General features: G+C 50.3%; 1 protein-coding gene across 3 annotated transcripts in view; it reads right to left on the bottom strand.

Annotated features, from left to right (window-relative positions):
- Positions 1-21,542, bottom strand: part of MTCL2 (microtubule crosslinking factor 2) — an 84,672-nt gene extending 63,130 nt beyond the window's left edge. For all 3 annotated transcript variants that reach the window (XM_067554515.1, XM_067554514.1, XM_067554513.1), the window contains exon 1: positions 20,284-21,542. In XM_067554515.1, the coding sequence (XP_067410616.1) occupies positions 20,284-20,961 (678 nt within the window). In that variant the 5' untranslated portion in view covers positions 20,962-21,542. The remainder of the gene's footprint in view (positions 1-20,283) is intronic.
- Between the last annotated feature and the right edge of the window lie 378 nt (positions 21,543-21,920).

Raw genomic sequence — 21,920 nt, forward strand, 5'->3', positions numbered from 1 at the left:
GGGAGGGCTCAAGGCTGCCAGGCTTGTCCTACCCATGCAACCCTACCAGCGTCCCCAGCTATCTCACATGCACTGCAGAGGCATTTCTGCCCAATGAGGATTAAGGGGCTGTCTGGATTAAGGGGATCATTCATGATATTGCTTAACATCAATATTTCAAAAAGACAGTAATTCGTATGAGATATGCCATGTCAAGTACCGTTAGAAAGGTTATAATTTGCTAAGTATGATAATATTGTTTGTGTGTATGTGTGTTATAAATGCAGGTTATAAATATATAAGGCATATCTGTATTTCCACTTGTGTTGTGTTTCTGGGCAACACCCCAGACAGGATGGCTGCAGCTCATTAAGGAAACTCACAGGTACAATGGACCCAGGGAGAGAACGAAGCCAGGCCACACCTGATGAGTTACCAGGACTTACTCATATGACCATGGACTCCATCTTATTTCTGTAAATTTCCACAAGCCGCATGGCAAAGGCCAAGGGACATAAAAGGCAGCTGCACCACATCCATTTTGTCTTTAGTCTTCACCTACCTCTGGATCAACTCATCTACAACTGAAGCTGTGAATCAAAGGACTGAGACCCATCCAGGTACTGGATGTATACCAGAGGGATTATACAAGCCTGCAAATGCCACAATTCTACTGGAAACCTGATACAAATGATTTGAAAGTCCATATGTATGTATGTGATTGCTTTAATTATTTAACATTTCTCTTATAGTTTGTTTCTCTCTTTTTATAATAAACCTTTAGTTTTAGTTGCTAAAGGATTGGCTGGCAGCGTGGTATTTTGGGTAAGATCCAAGCTTATATTGATCTGGCACTGTGGCTGACCCTTTGGGGTCAGGAGAAACCTTTTTGGTAAAGAGCACAGAGTTTTAAATAACTGGTCTCTTTACTGGACCTAGTGGCTGATTGAGAGCCAGAGACTGGAATGCAGTAAAGGGGGCTGTGTATATTTTGTTTTGGCTTCTTGATAACCAGTGTGGGGAATCAGAAGCACTGCCTGTGGCTTGTTGGGAAGTCTGACTTCAGTGTCACCCACCAGTGCTGGGAGAATCTGCTCTCCTTTTACAGACTGCCCTGACCTTAGCATTTTCAGGTGGTTACCCTAGGCACAGATGCATCACAGAGAGGCAAATGCTTTGCCTGGCAGAAGGGGGCTGCCAAGCCAGAGACAACATGCTCCAGGAGGGAGATATTCCTATCTGAGATGCTGTCTTGGGCACCTGGCACCAGGGCAGGGCTGGAGCTGGGAGGACAGCATGTGGCCCACCCATCCTGTAAGGCCACGTGACTAGAGCCTCTCGGGGAAGCTAGCAGCAAAGCCTGCAGAGAGCAGCGCTCTGGCCCTGTTACAGCAGCTCCTCCAATAACGGCCACGTTTCCAGCCCAGCTCCCGCAGGACAGCACACGCCCAGTCCTGCAAAGCCAGCCAAGACGGGAACTGACCCCAGCCAGGCAGAGAGCATAGCACAGACCCAAAGCAGGGAAAGGGTGGGAGAAGGGAACAGCCATCCTTGGCCTGGGGAAGAGAGGCGCAGCCCCTTTGCCAAGTTCCTTTAATGCTATGCTTGCAGGGCCACGACTCCCCTCAGAAGAGACACACTTGGGCTGATCCTTGTCAGGGCCCACAGCAAGTCACGGACAAGCCCTTTCTTCTGCTTGGAGAACCTACTTCCCTGCTCCAGCCCCCACCGCTAAGAGCACATTCAGCTGCTGGAGTAACCCTGACATCCCCAGGAACAAATCAAACCTGAGAGACTTGAGCACAGGCCAGGAGGGGGCGGCGCATGCCAGGGCTGTAAATATTTCCAGTGAAATAAAGAGGAAGGAGGGGGTGGGACAGGATCCTCCCCAGGCGAAGCACAGACAGAAGCAGCAGCTAAAACAAGCGTGATGCGGGTTGACAAGGAAGAGATCTTCCACATGCAGCTGTGAGCAGGCAAAGCAGCAGCTGCCAGGATGTCGCCCGGCCCTCCAATCCCTGACCCGGCTCTGCAAAGGGCCCTCATCCCACCCCTGCTGCCTACACGTGTCCTCGGGGACGTACTGCTCTGGGCCCTGCTTTCTCCCCACCATGGTCAGTGGGGCATGGCATGGATCACAGCAGGACGTGTTCTGCTCTGCAGCCCCATTCAGTGTCGGGTTTCACAACCACAGCACCACTGCCATGCAGCGAGGCACACCTACACCTGGGGCGTGCAGGATCATTTACCAGCATCCCCTCCCCTCCAACGGGAAAACAAATCAGGCCATGGTGCTGGACTGTCCCTTTGGGGCCGGCCTGCTGGGGCAACAGGCCAGCGAGTCCCAGGTGACCATGTGGCCCTGCCACACTCCCGGAGGCCCTGGCTGTGGAGGGAGGCTGATGCCCTGTGGCAAAGGAGCCAAGATGCAAGAAACTTTAAGGCCAAAGCAACAAGTTCAAGAGCAGACTGCGTGAGAGTCGAAAGGAGGAACCTCGGCTAAGCTGATCCTCTAGCGGCCAGCACAGTGCATCTGACACTCCTGTATCTCAGGAATGCCTCGCAGCTCCACTCTGCCCCTGGCAAAGCAGCACCAGGCATTTCCTTCTGAGCCCTCAAGTGATGGGGACTCCTGTGTTAAGGAAAAGCTAAGGGGCAGTACTGCCTAGTGGGCTGAGTTCAGGATTGGAAGCCAGGAGCTCCCAAGGTCCAGTGCTGGTTCACTGGCTCAGATATCCACAGATCTCCTGGGCAACACACCAGGTGAGTGAGTGCATCTGCAAACAGCTGATCTGAAACAAGTGTGGGGTACTGCAGGGCTGTGCAATTGAACGCTTAGTTTCCTTAGGAACCTGGCCAGCTGCATGGCCTGGGGCAAACCCTGCCGCTGCTTTGCCTGCACTCCCTTCTCCCCAGGACTGGGCTAATCCTTAGTCACCTCCCTCCCAGGGCAGGGAGGAGAGTTACTGTGCAAGAAGTGCTTTGAACATGTACAACGCTAGGGATTCTCATGCAGCTGGGCAGCAGAAAAGGCCTTATTGTGCGCAGAACACAGAGACACTGGCCTTCACCAGCGTGAGTTTGCTCCCAGCAGATTCCCACGTGGGAGCAAAGGGAGGGAGAGAAAGTTAATACACTTGCAGCTCTTCCTGCCCCCATTTTGCAGTGCTGGCATCCCCAGCCCAGCCTCTCCTGCCTGATCCCGCTGGAAGTGCAGAACCCTGCACTGGGGACATCACTGCCAGGCCAGGGCTCCAGCACGGGATGTGGCAGGAAAGCACAGGCCAGCAGGGAGGGGCAGCCTCTCGTCAGACTGACAGGCCCAAGGGCAGGGGATGGCACTCCAGCGTCCCTCCCCCCAAGCCAGCAGTGCACGGGGCTGCCCACAGGCCGCACTGCAACCCACGATGAGAGGAACTTCCTCCAGTCCGGTTACACAGCACTCGCACGGGCCGGCCCTGCTGGCTGCCCCCGGTGCAGGACTCCTCCGCAGACAGCAGGTCTCTCAGCCCTTTCCTCTGCAGGTCACACTCTTTGCTGCCTTCCCTGAAACCGTCAGACTTTTACTGAGTGCCGTTGGGGGTGGAGGCAGGGATATCAATTCCCTCTTGTCTTTCCAGGCCTGCAAGTCCCTTGCTGTGATCAGCCGCAGCAAGCCAGTCACGGGACAGCAGCGCCTGGAAAGCCTTTTGATTGATCCAGCGGGCAAAGGGGACCGAACAATGGCTTAGCAGGCCTGTCTCAGTCAGCATGTCAAGTCAGATGATAAAATGAGGCATCATCTCCCAGGGCAGCAAAGGCTCCAGCTCGCTTGGCCATCAGAAAGCGCTCACACAGCAGTCTCCCGCTCTCACTTCAGCCATTGCATTTACTAAGTTACATAATGTAAACCCAGGATCTGAGGCAAACCCCTCAGCCGCCACACCAGAGACCCACGGCACGTACACAGCCCTGGAATCACAGCCCCCATTTCACAGCTGGAGAAACAGTGGCCCAAGTCTCCCCTGCCTCCCACCTTTTCGCCATTTTTGTCTCAGCGGGGGGTGGGGAGGGTGGGAGAATCCTGCTCTGGTGGCATTTCACAAAGGCAGAAAGGACAATACAAGGGGCAAGGCAGCTGGTCACCAAGGCGCATGACTTACCTGTGGTGACCCAGCAGAGCCAAGAACGGAGCCCAACTCGCTGCATCCCAGCCCAGGGCCCTGGCCACTCAGTTACACTGCCTCCTTCACGCCGGAACTTCAGCACAGTACAACAGAATAAGGCACTGGGTGAACAAACGTGGCCCATGGAGTTCTGCTCCACAGCCCATGGCTGCCCTGATGCTGAGAGCCCTCGGGCCGGGGTTGTCTGTGTGCTGGGCAGCACATTGCTGGTAGTAAAAACATACAGAATAATACAGGTGTGCTCTGTACACTACAGGTCCTAGCATGCAATGCTCCATTTACCTGGGCAGAAGCGCTTGGATAGCTGAGCCTTGTGGTGTCCAAGGGTGCATATTAAAGATGAGGGCGGCCACAATTCGCTCCATTTCATGCAGGTTGGGCACCTGGCTCATTGCCAGTAAAACATGGCATGAATCTGGCCAAAAGGAAGACTCCAAAACAGCTCCCTCTGTGACCTGCTCAGACAGGACCCATCTCCCTCCTGACCTCTTTTCTACCACACCTGCAACCACGGCGCCTGTGGCACCCAGACTGCCAAAAACCTGGCCAAGAAATACCCAAAGGGCTGAGATTCAAGGCAGAGTCTTGAGCTTGGACGGCTGTGGGGACCAGTCACTGTTATCTTTAAATGCTAGATGGCAAATAGAGACTCTCAACAAAGCAATCCAGGATTGCCTTCCCACAAGACTAACACAGATGCAGTGCAGAGAGAGTGCAGGGAGAACAAACACAACCAGATGAATGTAAACTCCTGAAATGCAAAGGGGAGAAATCCAACCCAGCTTGCGATTCTGGGTGCCGTTTTGTATCAGGTTAATCACCCACTACCACTTGTCAGAGGCAGCAATCAGTAGGAAGCACCGTGCCAGGCCAAAGGGCCAGATGCATACCACTGCAGGCAAACGCAGGCATTAAAAAAAAAAAAAAAAACCCGTCTTTCTGCCAAAATGTCCCATACGGCTGTTTCCCATTGCTGTGCTTTGGCTGTTCTCAATCAGAGCAGCAGGGCAGAAATGCCATCGCAATTTGGAAAGGAAGAACACCATAGTAAGCTCTAGGGAACACACAGTTCTAGGGAGCAGAGCGTCCTCGCGGGAGACGTGTTCTAATAGGGAGCTCAGCAGAGAAAGGGTCCTTAGAAATGAAGCTGCCTTTCAGAGAAAGACTTACATTGCTAAGAGCTCACTGGGGCTGCGACTGCATCACATTAAACTCAGCAAACGGCCCGAGGGAGCTGTGTGGATTGAGCAGTAGCATGCAATCCGTAATTAAAGGCTGGATCCCAAGGATGCTTACCCACCTTTCGGAAGCACTATACGGGTATTGTTATTATGATACAATAAAGTGCAGAGGCTGGAACAGTGCAGTACACAGTCCAATCCACCATCCCCATCCAGCGTTTAAGTTACAGCATGCAGGTACTTCTCTAGATGAAAATGCCTCCAATATCTTCAACGGAGAAGGAAATTGTTACTCCCAAGTACTCCATGAACACACGTGATCAGCTTCAGAAAACAAACAAGTCTCGAACACACCAAATTAGAAAGCACTAACTACCCCAATCTGTAATGACCAGCTCTTTAGATGGCCAGAGGCAAGAGAGCTCCTTTCTCCTCCACCGGCAAGATGGGGGCTGAAAATGCCATAATCACAGCTGGCCAGCAACAAACCCAAGATGCTGGGGGTCCACAGAGTGAGTGGTGTGGGAATCATTCTGTCCTTTTGCTCCACTCTTGAGGGCAGGCAACAGATGGGAGTCCTAATCTCTCAACATGGGCAGGAGGACAGTCAACTCCGCAGATCAACCAGGGAAGTGGACTGGTCTAAACGGGAGCCTGGCCTAAGTCTGCACTGCTTCATTGAGACAGAGGTGCCCCAAATTTGCCCATTCTAGGGCCACAACGACAGCTTGCAAGGACTCCCAAGAGCTGCATCAGCAGATGCTCTTTAATACAAGGCTGTGTGGCCCCAGAGGGACTACAAGCCGCAGTTTGCAATGCAGCCAGGAGCCTCAGCTCAGGCCCAACATTGCATCCTGGGCCACACATCCCCATTGGTCAGTTCTTGTGAAGTGGCTAGAAACTCTAAACTCTATAAATGCACATTATTGTTGCTTTGACTGAAGGGGAAGAGAGCAGAGCTGCAGCTCAGAACAGGAAATTCCACGGCCCACATCTGGGCCAACCTGGCTTGCAGGTTCCCCAAATACTCATTGGAACTGGCTTTAATAGCAAAAGTACCAAATGGTAAATGATGCCATCTGCTGCCTCGTAAGCCCCACTTTTGAAAGTGAGTGCCCAAGTGTACACCTGCCACGCGTGCCCACAGCGCTCATGCCTTACACATGCGCACACTAGGGATTTGTGACTGCACAGCTGATTTCTGCATGTGCATAAGAAAGGCACAAACTACATGTTTGAAAATGTGACAGTCCTTCCTCTTGAGCATACTGCTGCATCGCCAGTGCTTGCGGTCTGGAGCATGACCTCAGTATGGAGCAGCTGCCATCTGCTCACAGACACATAGATTCCAAGGCCAGAAGGGACAATTGGGGTTATCTGCTCTGGCCTCTTGGATAATACAGGAGACAGAACCTCACCCAGTGATTCCTGCATCCAGCCCATCACTTCTGTCTGAGCTACCGTGATCAAAACTGCTCAATGGAAACCATCTAGCCAGGTTCTGGTGGAATTATTGTTACTGTCTTTTTTTAACGTGTGAAGACAAATTACTAGAAAATCTTTTCTTTGAAAACATTCAATAGCTAGAGTGAAATCTGGACTCTACTGAAGTCAGTGGGAGTTTTGCCACTGGTCTCAATGAATACATCTGTGGCTGGCCCCTACCAGCTGACTTGGACTAAGGGGCTGTTTAACTGTGGTGTAGACATTCAAGCCCACTCTCCCACCTCACAGGGTCCTACAGCCAAAGCTCCAGCCTCACCCCAAATATCTAAACTGCAACTAAACAGCCCCTTAGCCAGAGCCCCAGGCAGCTGGCAGAGGCCAGCTGAAGGTTTTTAACTGCTGTGCAGACATACCCAATGGAGTCAAGGTTTCACCTCTAGGGGATAACCGAGCCGTGTGCAAACAGTCAACCCTGAGCTTATAAAGGACAGATCTTGCCTAGCAAATTTGATTGGTTTAAAACTAAAAATTACAAACTCCCTGGAAGCAGAGCACAGCAGATGTATTCAATCTGGATTTTAGTGGAGTATTCTAGCTAGTGTTTCATGAAACCTTTTATCACCAAATTAATTCAAATTGATCTCGATATGAATGAACACGGCCATGCAGACTGGCAGAGGGACTCAGAGCAAATGGTGATCTATCAAATTACAGAGAGATGCCCAGGGACAGAAAATTACACTGGTCCAAGAGCCTGGACTTTCTATATTAAGTCTTGGACCCATGCCAAAATAGAACTGCTAGCCTGAGGGACCATTTAAGGACCAGAATCTTGTGCAGTCCATGGCTAGAAAGGAAAGTTCTCAGATTCCCAGTCGTGCCTAGTGTTCATTTATAACCCCAGGAAGTCATGACATATTAGATCCTCAGTCACAATCATTCTGGCTTTCCCACGCTCCACCTACTTCAATTCCGACCTGATTTTAGTGGCCATTCTCCTGAGCACTGTTTAGACTATCGCCTTGGCTCTAGCTCTCTGGGCTACAAATTCATCCAGTTTCCAGCCAGGGGCAAACATTAATCTGGAACTCCAGGGGCTGCTGAGGATATCAGCATATAAAATCCAGATGGAACGGGGGCGAGTGGGGGCTGAAGCAGGGTAATGCTGTTTTACTGAATATTAACGGTGTAAAACAACTTTAATCGCATCGCAGCAGCTAGACTTCATCCTTGTGCCTCACTATGATGCTCTCCCAGTAAAGCCGAGAAGCTGCTTGCATCCCATGCAGCTGCTGACAGCTGCGGTGGCTCCAGTTTGAGGCTGTCCCCTCCCCCCGCCACGCAATGGCCCTTGGAGGTGAAGTGGAGAAAAAAGAGGAGATTTAGGAAAGGAGCTGCTTTTACTCCACTTAGCTTCCCTTTAGACCCTACCCACACTCTATGGCTCTGTACCAGTAGCAGAATGGATAAAACGTTTTACAGCTCCTTCCGCTCAGAGCTAGAGTGTCAGGCTTTCTGCAGACTCAGACAGGCAGCATCGGATTCACCCCTGGAAGGTTGACACCAAATCAAAGGATCAGATCTTTGCGGGGGGGGTTAATTCAGCAGAAAGTGGCAGAAACTTTGGGATTTAAAAAATAATCACATTTCTATATTTGCCTCTAGGAGAGCAATAACTGGATCAAGAAGATGTGACCATCTCCTTGTCAGAGCGTTAAATAGATGCCTGGATGAGACCCAACCGGAATCCCAAGCTATTCTGATTCAGGCTGCCGTGCCAGGGAGCACAGCTGAACCAGCAGATATGTTTACACAGGGCAACCCTGCCTTGTCCTGGCCTTGAGCTCTAGGGTTGGTTTCAGGGAGGGGAAACAGACAGGCTGTACCTAGCTTCCCAGTGACTGTGGAATCAGCCTGTGCTCCAGATGCTAACAAATCCATCCGTCATTCTGCAACCACAGCTGCAAGGCCACATAATTGCAAAGCGTGACGTTACATGGATGCCCCATTCCCTTAGCGGCAAGCGGTTCCTCTAAAAACCATAATAAATGTATCAGAATTAGAGGCCAGAAAAACGCTGGCAAATTGGACAGTTCAGAGAAAAGGCACACACGTCTCCTCGGGTCTGGAGGAATGGATTCCGATGAATGGAGGGGCCCACTGAGTGCAGCACAGCTTGGCTAAGTGCCAATGATGGGAGGGGGGACATGCTAACTATCTCCAGCTAGCAAAGGCTGCCTGCTCCATGGAGAGAGAGCCATTATTTGCAGGCTTCTAATAGGGGAGAAATTACAAATGGGAGTTTTATGCTGAATGTAAGGAAAGACTTCCTGATGAGGAGATGCCAAAGGAAGGGCTGGGCAAACCCACTGGCCAAGCAACTGTGACGGGGCCAAGCCAGACATTCCTGCAGAACTGAAGTGTTCCCTTGAAGAGCAGTCTGCCAACACAAATGGTGTTTACAGCTTTTTTCATTTGTGTATTTTAGGAGGGGCCGGGGCTGAGCACAGCACAACCCTAAAGAAATAAGAGAGGGAAAACAAAAAAATCCAAACCCACCAAAAACAGAGTCTGGTGGAATGGCAGGGAACAACAGCTGGAAGACAGCCTTCAAAAATTGAGAACTCAGGTCAGGCATCACCAATACGAAGTGCCATCAACGATGACAAGTGCAACACGAATTGGAAATTAGGAGGGCAAATAGGGAATCAATCGGAAGAGCAAATAAGCAGAAACATGAATACAAATGACAAGCATATCAGAAACAGGAAGCCTGAGTCAGCAGGACTTCAGGGAACCATCCAGGAGGATGAAGACCATAAAAAGAAGCTAAATGACTTATCTGCTCAGCATTCACCGCAACAAATATTGGGTAGATACCTTCCCCAAAGCTACTCTTCTCAGGTAACAAAAGTGAAGTACCAGCTGTTAAGAGGTGCTGGAACAAGATAACTGAAGAGCAAGAAGTCTCCCAGCCCAGATGGAACATACCCAAGAGTTCTAGGGAAACTCATGAATGAGGTAGCTGAGCTACCAAAAAGAAGAATTTCAGAGGGGTAGCCATGTTAGTCTGTATACAGAAAAAACAACAAGAGATCTGTAGCACTTTAAAGACTAACACATTTAATTTCTCCAAGCATAAGCCTTCGTAGGCTGCAGCCCACTTCGTCAGATGCAAGAAATAGAAATCAGATAAGGGGCATATACATACATCCAAGGGTAAGGAACAACAATGGGGAGGGTAGGTGTTAGCAAAGTCCATTCGGTTCGAGTAGATGAGGCCTATTCACAACCATTGATTAGGAGGTGAACAGTGACAATTACTTCTTGTAATCAGATAACTATTCAAAGTCCCGATTCAGACCCAGTTTGATTGTGTCAAGTTTGCATACGAGTTCCAACTCTGCAGTTTCTCACTTAAGTCTGTTTTTGAAGTTTTTTTGTACAAGTATGGCAACTTTCAAGTCAGCTACAGAGTATCCTGGGAGATTGAAGTGCTCTCCGACTGGTTTATGGATGTTACCATTTTTTATGTCTGATTTGTGTCCATTTATTCTTTTGCATAGTGACAGTCTGGTTTGGCCAATGTACATGGCAGAGGGGCACTGCGGGCACATGATGGCATATATTACATTAGTAGATGTGCAGGTGAATGAGCTCCTTATGGTGTGGGTTGATGTGGTTAGGACTTGTGACGGTGTCACTAGAGTCGATGAGCGGGCAGAGCTGGCAACGGGGTTTGTTGCAGGGATAGGTTCCTGGGTTAGTGTTCTTGTTGTATGGCATACGGTTGCTGGTGAGTATTTGCTTCAGGTTGAGGGGCTGTCTGTAAGCAAGGATAGGTCTGCCTCCCATGGCTTGAGCGAGTGAGGGATCATCTGCTAGGATAGGCTGTAGATCCTTAATGATGTGTGGGAGAGATTTTAGCTTGGGGCTGTAGGTGATGGCCAGTGGTGTTCTGTTTTCTTTGTTGGGACTGTCCTGTAGTGGGTGACTTCTGGGTACCCGTCTGGCTCTGTCAATTTGTTTCTTCACCTCTCCAGATGGGTATTGTAGTTTTAAGAATGTTTTATGGAGATCCTGTAGGTGTTTGTCTCTGTCTGAGGGATCGGAGCAAATCCGGTTGTATCTTAGGGCTTGGCTGTAGGCAATGGATCGTGTAATGTGTCCAGGGTGGAAGCTGGAGGCATGAAGATATGTATTGCGGTCTGTTGGTTTTCGGTATAGGGTGGTATTAATGTGACCATCCTTTATTTGTATTGTAGTGTCCAGAAAGTGGATTTCTTGCGTAAACTGGTCCAGGCTGAGGTTGATGGTGGGGTGGAAATTATTGAAATCCTGGTGGAACTCTTCGAGGGACTCTTTCCTTCATTACAAGAAGTAATTGTCACTGTTCACACATTCTCACCTTCTAATCAATGGTTGTGAATAGGCCTCATCTACTCTAACTGAATGGACTTTGCTAACACCTACCCTCCATTGCTGTTCATTATCCTTTGATGTATATATATATATACACCCTATCTAATTTCTGTTTCTTGCATCTGACGAAGTGGGTTGCAGCCCACGAAAGCTTATGCCTGCAGAAATTAAATTTGTTAATTTTTAAAGTGCTACAGGACTCTAGTTGTTTTTTCAAAAGAAGAATGAACTCCATCAGTAAAATCACTTGTCTTTGGAAAAAGCTCTGGGGTGAACCAGGGAAGCCCAGTGAGCCTTATTTAAAACACTTAAGGGACCAAGATCCAAAGGGAAAACAAGCTCTGTTTCTGTAGAGGAAAATCCAATTTACTAGAATTCTTTGTGGGAGTCAGCCAAAAAAAAGTGGATATAGGAGAACCAGAAATGATACTATTTAGAGCTCACAAGAGATAATACAGGAAATTAAGGCCTGGTCTACATTCAAAACATTGGTTGACCCAGATACATCGTACAAGGACGTGAAAAATCCACACCTCTGAGCGACATAGTTAAGCCGACCTAACCCCAGGTGTAGAAAGCGCTAGGTTGACGGAAGAATTCTTCTAGCTCTCGGGGTGGTGCATCACCTCCACCAACGGGAGAACCCCTCCTATCAGCACAGGTTGTGCCCACACTGAAACACTACAGAGGTGCAGCTGTAATGTAATCAAGCCCTGAATAGCCACAGGCTGAAGCTAAAGTTCTATCATGAATCAGAAATTGGTTAAGAGAAAAAACAGAAACCAACTGACCATTTTCAGACTGGAAGGAGGTTAATAGTGCTCCCCACAATTGGTGTATTGATTATATGCAAAAAGAGTAGAACAGTGAGGTGGCAAAATTTGCAGATGACAAATAATTTTGTGTCAAGAGTAGAAACGAGATTGGTAGGAAATTCAGTAAGCCCTAAAAAACTGAAAAATCCAACAGCAGATGAAACTCTGAGTCAAAGTAATAGCAGGAAGAGCTGAACAACCATATCTATAGATGGGCTGCACATTAATTGTACTTAATTGCATTAATTGTAATCAGGAAAAGGATGTTGGCATTTTTTGGGCAGCTCAATAAACACGAAAAAGCAAACCAACAAGGTCTCTGAGAAAGTGCTAGGGACAACCGTGGACATACTATATCCCTGCATAAAAGCAACGCTGTGGCCTTGCTGTGTAGATTGCGTTCCAGTTCTGGTCATCCTGTCTCAAGAAGGAGCATAAGCGGCAAAGGTCCAAAGAACAGCAACAAAACTGATGACAGGAATAGAAGGATTTGAGTTCCAACCTTGAAAACACTGAAGCATGTACACGACTTTGCTCTTGTGAGTAGACCCTCCACATGAAACTCGGGCTCTGCTGAAGTCAATCGGATTTTGACCGCTGAATTTAATGGAACTGCTCTCACAAGTGGTTATACACATGCTTAGGTATTTGCAAGAATGGAGCGAATTTAAAACTCGTAAAAGGAAATTTTTTCTATACGGTGCATAATTAATCTGCAAGACTCGCTGGCACAAAATATTGAGACAGAGAGCTTAGTAGGATTCAAAAAAGATCAGACTGTTGTATGGTTGTATGGATAAGAAGAACATCACCTGCTATTACACTAGTTAGGATGAAAATATGTAAATGATATCAAACCGCATGCTTCAAAGCACAAGCTAACTATTACCTGCCTGGAATTAGGGGGAAAAAAATTATATAGTAACATGCTCATGAGAGAAGTTATCACTATTTATTACAATAAGATGCAGAACCCGCAGTCACAACTGAAGCCAGTTTTGCTAGATGCTGGACAACCATACAATAGAAGACAGTCCCTGCACTGTACTGCTTGCAGTCTAAATAAGGACAAGACACAATGGGGAGAGGAGAAGGGAGAGAAAACAATAGATGACAATAATAGGAGTAGAAGCTTGTGTATATGCTTAGTTAAGTGTCCATTCACACCTTCCCTTAAGGCTTCTGGTACCAGCCCCAGTTAGAGCCTGGGTCCTAGGCTAGAAGCCCCACTGATCTGATGCAGGATGGCAGAGCTGTGTCGCTGTGATCTCTCACTGTAAAATGGGGATTACTAGCCAGGAATGACAAGGCAACATTTCCTCTGAGATTAAAGAACAAAAGCAGCAGCTTTCAATTAGTGCCAGAGGAGGAGATCACACTATAACTTGCCGGAGAAAATGAGATGGGATTTCCACTGGGAATAAGTAAGAAGGGAGCTGCAAAGGCTTCCAGACCCCATGACGTGCTGTGCCCCAAATTCCCAGGGCCCCCTGACCCTAGCAGACACAGTTGACCTCCAGCCCCAAGGCAGCAACCTATACTCCTGCAACAGGCCTGAGCACTTTGTCCCTGCCAGCACACAGGGACGGATGGCAGGTCACCTCCTCCAGACAGAGGCTGAGTAAGAGCAGTGACAAAGCACATGCTCAAACTAAGACCCCAAATCCTCGGCCCCACCCAAAGGTGCAATGCTTGTATTTACACACGTCAATTTGAGCTGCTTCACAAGCAGCAGAGAGGGAAGCCTGCTATCTCTTGCAGGCAGTCTAGAGAGGGGACACAAGAGCAACCAACCATGGACTGTGCCCCAGAATCCCTGAGGCTACCTGAATGGGTGAATCAAGCCTGGTGCACAGCAGAGGGTGCAAGCTTTCAAAGCCAACACAGACCAGATTGCTAGGTAGGCCAGACTTGCAGCCACCTGCCATTGCTCCAGGAAGGGCCTGTAGTCACCTGCCTACACAGCAAATGGTGGGGGGACAGCAACGTGCTGCAGGATAACAGCTGTTAGTTACCTTTGTGATTCTGAGACAGACCTGGAAGAGGGATGATAAGGGAGATCACCGTCTACCCCTGCCCTCTTCTCTACCTCCTCTCATTCTCTCCTCCGACCGTGGTTCTTCCCCACACTGGATTAATCATGGTCTCCTCAAAAGTCTGGGGCGAAATCCTGGCTCCAGGGAAGATTTGCCATTGACTATAATGGGGCAGGATTTTTCCCCTGGAATCTAAGGCCAAGATTTTCAGAAGAGACAGTGATTTTCAGACTTCCCAAAGGGGCCTGAATCTCAAAATGCTGAGCACCCAACCTCTAAAAATCTGGCCCCTTTAAACCCTCTCAAAGTAGGACCTCAAAATCACTAACTGCCCTTGAAAATATTGGCCAGATACTCCATAGTTTTCCCCTTTTCAGCCCCTAAATAAAGATTGCAGTGTATTGGTTTTCGCTGTCTGTTGATAAAAAAGCAAGAGACTGGTGCCTGGTTGGCATGATTTATTTCAGCCCCATAACACAAGATGGGGAAGTTGGGGGGTGAGGGAGTGCGGGTGATGTAACCTAGCCACATCCCTGCTGGGATGGTTGTTCGTTTTTTAAAAGCAGTACCAGCTCTGATCTAGCTCTGGAAACCAGAAACAATCTGTAAACACAGGCTCCTCCTTCACTGTGCTCGGCAAATAACGAGATGCAGGACATCTGCTTTACACCGATGTGCAATAATGAAAAGCTGGACTGTGCCTGCACATGGCAACTTGGAAAGAGATTCTCAAGTGCTGCAACACTCCACTCCCCAATGCATCTTGCCAGCAGATAATGAACAGCTCAGCAGAGATTAAAATGTGTTAAGGGAAAAAAATAAACAATTCACAGCTTTACACTTGCCCCCATAAATTAACAGCCAAACAGCTGAGAACTTAGATCAATGCTAACTCAAACGTGCAACATTTCAAAAATAAAAGGGGCCGTGAGATCTCTTTCCTCACATGCAGCAGTCAGATCACACACAACTAGCAGGTTATTCTACAAAGCACCAGTTACAGAGAGCACTGATGACTAGCCAGGGTGGCCACATGCATATAGAGTTCTACAGCTCTCCTCTGCAGCATGGCGAGCACAGGTGACAGGTCCCAGAATGCAACCCTCCATCTCGCTGCAAGCAGAGGCATGCTGGGAACTAGAGGAGCCACAAGGCCATGTTTTCAGATGGGAGCAGTAGCAATCTGATCCCATTAAGGAAAACTAGCAGCAGCTTTTGGGGTCCTGTTGCCAACAAAGCTCAGGCACCATTATAGGAGCGGGGCACATCAGCAGGAGCTTATCCCTACGTTTTGTCAGCATCTCCTGTTCCCTCCTTGCCCCGGCTGTTAGGTGAGAACAAAAAGCAACATCAACCAAATCCAGCACAAACCTTTCACTTCCAAAAAAAGGCAGGAGCAAGACAATACAAACCAACCAAGGAGGGTTATTGGAGGGGGAAGGGGCACCAACAAGCCTAATTCTGGGATGAGCAGAACGTCAGGGTTAGACCCCTGGGCTGTAGCAGGTCTCAGTCCATCTGTTAATGTCTGTAGCATGACCCTTTTCTTTCTGAACAGGGATTGGTCTAAGGGATTTGCCCTCCTCTCATTGCAAACTATATCTCCAGTCCCCATTTTTCCTCTCCACATCCCTCCGCAGCTGCTGCCATATCACATCTCACATTTTCCATTTTGCTGAGCAGAGATTCGGGGGTCCTGCTCACCACACCGCTGGGTGACAAGATGACAGCTGGTGGGGCTCTTAAAGGCACAGCTCCTCCATTTGAAGAGCTCGCAACCTCAACATGAATTCTGCTGCCTCTTAGGGGAAATGCTTTTAATAGAATCCCGACGGCTGAGGAGGGTCAGGGCAGGTGTGCACAACAGAGCTACCACACACATTTACAGTAGGAGCCAGAGAGGAGCAGTCCTCTTCCTCCAACACTCCTGATGAGAATGAGGAAGAGGTAGCGTCAGCAGGGTTTAGAGGGACATCTGTTCCAGTGATTAACTTCTGTGCTTCTGTCAATTGTACAAATTGCATGGCTCTTCTGGGATCACACTGCACACACCTACAAACAGGGTCATTTTCAGGATCTTGTGCATCTTCCTGCTCCTCCCTCACACAAGATACAAATTATTATCTATCCGGTCACAGAGCTCAGCAGTACTTAGGTGTCTGTGCAAAACCAAACATTGGTGGTTCTTTGCTTCTGGATCTCACTTTATCCAAACCCTTAAAGTCTGAAGGTGGAAGGGAATCTAAGTGGTTCTGGTTTTGGCCCCTATTGCTAAAGATTAGACAACACCCCAGATCCCAAGAGCCAGCAGCTTCAGCACAGCACAGAGATCATCACTTCCAGAGCTGCCAATATTTTAGCAATGGGCTCCCACCAAAATTTTCCTTCTTAGTCTTTGAAAAGCCCTGTGTCCCAACGGTGCATGCCTAGCAGAGAGGAAAGGATGAGGGGCTGTGGAATCTGTTTGTTTTCCATTGAAACATGCACTCTTTATAATCATAGCCAAGGAGGGAGGCAACACCAACTGGCTAACTTATACGAAGCTGCACTTGGCTGGAAGTGTTTATAATTTGAGGCTCATAAATATACTGCGCATGATGATAGCATAGTCCTGTCTACTTGGATAGTTGGAAATGGGGGAAGGGAGGGCCTCCTCCTCAGGAATCTCTCTTTAATACCTGCTTTTGAAGGAAAGCAACACCACTCCAAAGACAAAGGATTCGGACTTCAGCTATTTTCATGAGGCCTAGAAAATAAGTGATTTATCTCCAACTGTAAGCTCTAGCTCAACAAGACATTGTAAGCTAGATGCAGGAACCACTGGGGGAGATTCCTGGACTGTCTTATACAGAAGGTCAGACTCACTCAATGATCATAATGGTCCTTTCTGGCCTTAAAACCAAGAGTCTTTGAGCCTATATTTCAATCGGGAGACACTTTTATCAAGTGGCTCCCAGGAGCACACTCCACCACATTGTCATTCCCTTTTCCCTGTGGGAAAAGCCAGGCAGAATTCACGCTGCAGCTTGCTTTCTTTTGGAGTGCACAGGAGGGAGTGCCTGTGGTTTCTGACCAGCTGGAGCGAGACATACTATTCCACAGCCCATGTTGAGGGTTCAGGAAAGCAAACTGAAATAAGCTGCTTATAAATGGGCTACACAAGTCAGAAATGTGTGATCAGAACTACTGACACTTTCACACACTCCACTTGCACCCCTGTAGCACAGCGTCACTCGTCCACTTGAGAACTCTTCCCTAACGTCAGGAAATATTGCCCTATTACACAGCCTATTATGATTTCGGTTACAGAAATGCAGGAATAGTACCATACGTAAGGGCTAGAAAAAAATCCACTCACCAGTCGCAAGATGGAAGTTGTCCTGGGTGAATGCCTAACTTAACAACTTCTTCAGAACTGAAGCTTTCCCATTTTAAACAAAAAAGTGTCTAGCCCCAATGTATGCCTTCCAAATGTGACCCACCTGCAACCAACATGGTTCTGACTTCCTGAGTCTGTAGACAGCCATGCCTCTGCAAAATCAGGTTGGTTTCACTCTGCTGTAATTAGGAAAGGCAGGAGCAGCAGCAGGCTGGGCTCTCGAGTATGAATATAAAAGATCAATGCCCAGCATTGATCCACCTCAGTAGAAATCCAGCCCCCTCTCCCTTTCCAGCAGCAAGGGGTGGCAAAGTGGATAAGGTGCTGTAATTGTCACCCTGACACTGCCGTGAGCCTGGCAGTTGAACTTCAGTCTTATTTCATAACTAGTAAGATCGAATCCTTCCACCTTAACCCTGCTGTGTATGCATTTTGTCATCAGAAGAGATCACAGAGATGTGTAATTACTTAAGATGGATAAACAGAATCATTTTCAAATGCATTCCTGGGAAACGGGAGGGTTCTCATCAGTATTTTCCACTGACTGTAAATCAAAGCTCTAAAGCTCCTCCTACTAATCCTGGAAGGAGTTTGGACACCAGCTGTGAACTAGAACTTGGCTAATGGACAAAAGGCCTCAGCAAGCCTCTCCAAGTGTGTTACTTTTGCACAGTGCTCACCTCAGAGTGGAAGTCCCAACCCACTCACAATTTTACTGTCTCCTCATCTGAGAACTGGCCTGTCTTCCAACCTGAGTCATCAGTAACAGTAGGTGCCAAGGCATCAAATCACCTTTCTGATATCCAGTTCTGCTGTGACTGACTCTCCAGATTACACAGATTATTACACACATCTCATCTAACCATGCTTCTTACGAACATTTGGAGGGTGGAAGGTGCCTGCAGCCCATCTAGACCCATTTTCCTGGCTTTCTGTCTGACCCTTTTTCTTTAAAATTCAGTCACAGCTACAGATTTTCCTGTCGTCTCCAGTGATACTCAGCCAGTACATCACAGAGAACTTCAGTCAGTGTCCCAGCTAAGATTCAGACCAGCCCCCTACAGGGTCCTGTATCCCACTCCCAACCACCAAGCCAGCAGTCCCGTTTCACGTTAATGAATTAGATAGCAAAGCCACAGGCCTGGAAAATGGCCCCAAGGAACACATGGGCACCAGGCTGACAGCACACATGAGAAAGAACTAATGGAAAAGTTAATGATTTGGAAAATGTGTTCCCCAAAATGAGGCCAGCAGCATCAATGCGTGCTGGGTGAACCAGTCATGTTTCCCGGTGCATGCAAGTACTGCAAGAGCATCACACTTGCTTTGCTCTGCTCTTGTGAGGGGCAGCTCCTGTCAGAACAGCTGGCAGACCTTATTTCATATTGAGGAGCCTCAACACCATGTCCATATCAGTTAAGGGTTCCACCTCCACCACCGGGGCAATGGGGCAGAGCCAGGCATGGTTAAGGACGGTGATCCTTTCCCAGAGCTGAGAAATCTCCCAAGTCACAGGTCTAATGAGCTTTGAGCACTGTTTTTAACATGTCATTGTTTGTTTCTAAGACTAGGAAATGTTGTTACATTGTCATGACAACTGAGTATCTACAGTGGTTCTGTATCAGAATACTGAAAGGGTCTGTCTGCAAGAAGCCTGGACTTCCTGCCAATGTGCTTTCAGAAAGGGGGGACTAAAAACCCCTACTACTTTATTTGGCTTTGCATGAACTGAGTCTAAACCAGTAATCCCCAGTTTTTAAACCAGGCTCTGAGATGGGGAGGGGTAAACTGCACCTCTGTAAACCAAGTCTGCATGAGGGCTTTCCACGGGTGACTGAAATCTTGTCTCCTAGGCACAAAGCCTCAAGGCATTGAGGTGCCTAACTCCCTTCCATTTCAATGGGAGTTAGGCACCTTTGAAGATGTGGGCCTTAGTGCAGAGACCAGACCTAGCCCTTCCTACAGACACAGGTTAGGTACTCTTGTGACTGTTTAGAAACCGATAGAGCTAAAGCTACACAACCACCTACTGCGGGCGCTGTTAGGAAAGGCATTTACAGAAGTATTGGCATTCCTGAAGTTACTGGGACATGTCTCACATAAGCAGTTTTGTAACAAGGTGACTCTCTCCAGCCAAGGGGTCACATCACTGTCACTGCGAGTGGGGGCAGCAGGGCAGGGGCCCAGCCCAGAGACGGAGCCCCAATGGCTGCTGCGCAGAGAAGCTGGGCACGAAGTGCGTCCCAGGAGACAATGCCTATTGTGAGCAATAAGGCTGGCGGGGCCGGTTAGGGGCTGTCTGCCAGCCCAAGGTGGCCAACGTGCAGCGCCGTGATCTGCACAGAGCCTGCGGCGCCAGCAGCGGCACCAGGCAGCTTCTTTGCGGGTTTTGCCAGCACCCAGATCCGCGCAGCCCTGCCTTCTCCAGCCGCGCTGCCAGGGTCCAGTTCACCCTCAGCCGCCGCCCTCCTTCCGCACAACGAGCCCGCTGCTGTTCGGCGGCTCTCGGGCCAGGGCCAGCTGGCAAGCGAGAAGCCCGGCATCATCCACCACAAACCGAACGGCTCGGCAGCTGTCCCCGCCCGGCCCGCCCCGCCCCGCCCGCCTCCGAGCCCTGGGGCCAGAGAAGCGAACTGCTCCGGCCGGCACAGATGGGACCCGAGAGTGACTCTGCCCCCGACCCCCAGGACCTCACAGCCCCCGCTGCGCCGGCTTCTCCTGCCCCGGCCGGTGACCCGCAGGCCCTGCCCGCCCTCCCGCCGTACCCTGATCCGCGCTCCCCGGCCCCAGCACCTCCTCCGTGCGCCCAGTGCCTCGCCGGGCCGGGCCGCTGCCCCCCACACCGTCGGCGCCCCTCACCTTGAGGTAGTCGTTCTCGGAGCGCAGCTCCTCCAGCTCCCGCACCCAGCCCTCCTGCCCCGCGTCCAGCAACTCCTCGGTCAGGTCGGAGAAGGCCAGCGAGGTGCTGAGCTGCAGGCGGCTGCTGGCCATGGAGGCGGCGGAGGGCTCGTCGGGCGGCGGGGAGATGCCCTCGCCGGCAGGCAGGGACGGGGCGCGGTCGGGGAACTCGGGGTCGCTGCCGCTGAGCCCCAGCTCCAAGGAGAGCAGCTTGGCCTCCTCGGAGGCGCTGCAGTCCGACCCCTCCGAGCTGCTGTCCGTCAGGCTCAGGGGGGGCGGCGGCTCCTCCCCGGCTGGCCCCCGGCACCGCCCCTTCGCCTTGGCCCCTGCGCGGCCCGGCGCCCCCTTCCCGGACCCGGAGCCCCTGCCCCCAGCGGGCTGCGGCGGCTTCCCCTTCTTCTCGGGCCGCCCGTCCTTGCCCCCACTCGGCCGTCGCGAGGGCCCGGGCCCCGCGCCCTGCTTCCCGCAGAGCGAGGCCGGCGAGCCGGGGTGGCTGCCGCGCCGGCTCTTGGCCAAGGACCAGCCGGGCACATCCTTGGGTCTGGCCGGGGACGGCGCCCGCTGCAGCTTCTTCTTCTCGGGCGGCGGCGCTGGGGCCGGGCTGACGGGCTGGCTCGGCTCCTCCTCGGCCGCTTCCATGCCGGCTGCGCGCTGCTACTGGCCGAAGGCACTCATTCCCTGGGGCGCGCCGGCGCGTCCCGCCGCGCTGCGCCCAGGAGCCGGCTGCGTCCTCGGCCTGTGACTAGCGCCCGGTGGCCCTAAGCACGTTCGTTTGCCGTGCCACGGAGATGCACCATCCGCTCTACCGCGGCAGGGCAAGGCAGCGCTGCTCAGCTCTGACTCTGTCTGTCCGTCTGTCTCCGGTCTCCGCCCAGCAGCGCAGCAGCCGCCGAGACGGTGACGCGCACGGTCTGGGAACAAAAGGCGGAGAGGGGCGCCAGAGAGGGTGGTGAGATCCTGAAGGCAACAGCGACCCCTTCTCTGGCTGGGCTGCGAGAGGGAACGTCCTCCCGACCCCGTCAGAGCAGTGCGCCGCGCTGTGAGAGCCCCGAGCTGGCAGGGGGATTGGAGAGCAGCCAAGAAGAAAACCAGGGGGCTCTACAAGATAACACAAGGGCTGGGACCTTTCGGATACCCCAAGGAAAAGCATCTCTAGAGCACCATCTTGTGGCTCCACCACCCCATCGTTCCTATTCAGCTGCTCCAATCTCCAGTCCCACTCCCTGTAAGTGCTTTGAGAAATGCTTCTTGTCATCTGTGGTGCAATTCTTTTTTAGCTAGTGACCATACCACCGCTGAAGTCTGTTGTTCAGTCTCTCCAAGGGAATCACTGTCTTTATTGTAGCTGCTGCTATACAAGTTATGCCCACATTGCAGACATTGACAAAATGTTGTAAACAGGTAGTAGGACTGGGAGCATGGAGGGAAGGGGGAAATGTGAGGGGCCTGCAGAAATACAGCAAAGAAGCTACAAAAAAGTAAAGACCCCAACCTCTCCTGTAAAGCCTCCAAAGCACTTTCATGAACAACTTGCTGAGCCCCCACTTAAACCTTTCCTCCTGCTTGGAGCCCCTCTCCTCCAATCATTATGGAAATTT

This window comes from Emydura macquarii, unplaced genomic scaffold, assembly GCF_026122565.2.
Source record: "Emydura macquarii macquarii isolate MOO-44397 ecotype Brisbane River unplaced genomic scaffold, CSIRO-AGI_Emac_v2 contig_1483, whole genome shotgun sequence".
NCBI lineage: Eukaryota > Metazoa > Chordata > Testudines > Chelidae > Emydura > Emydura macquarii.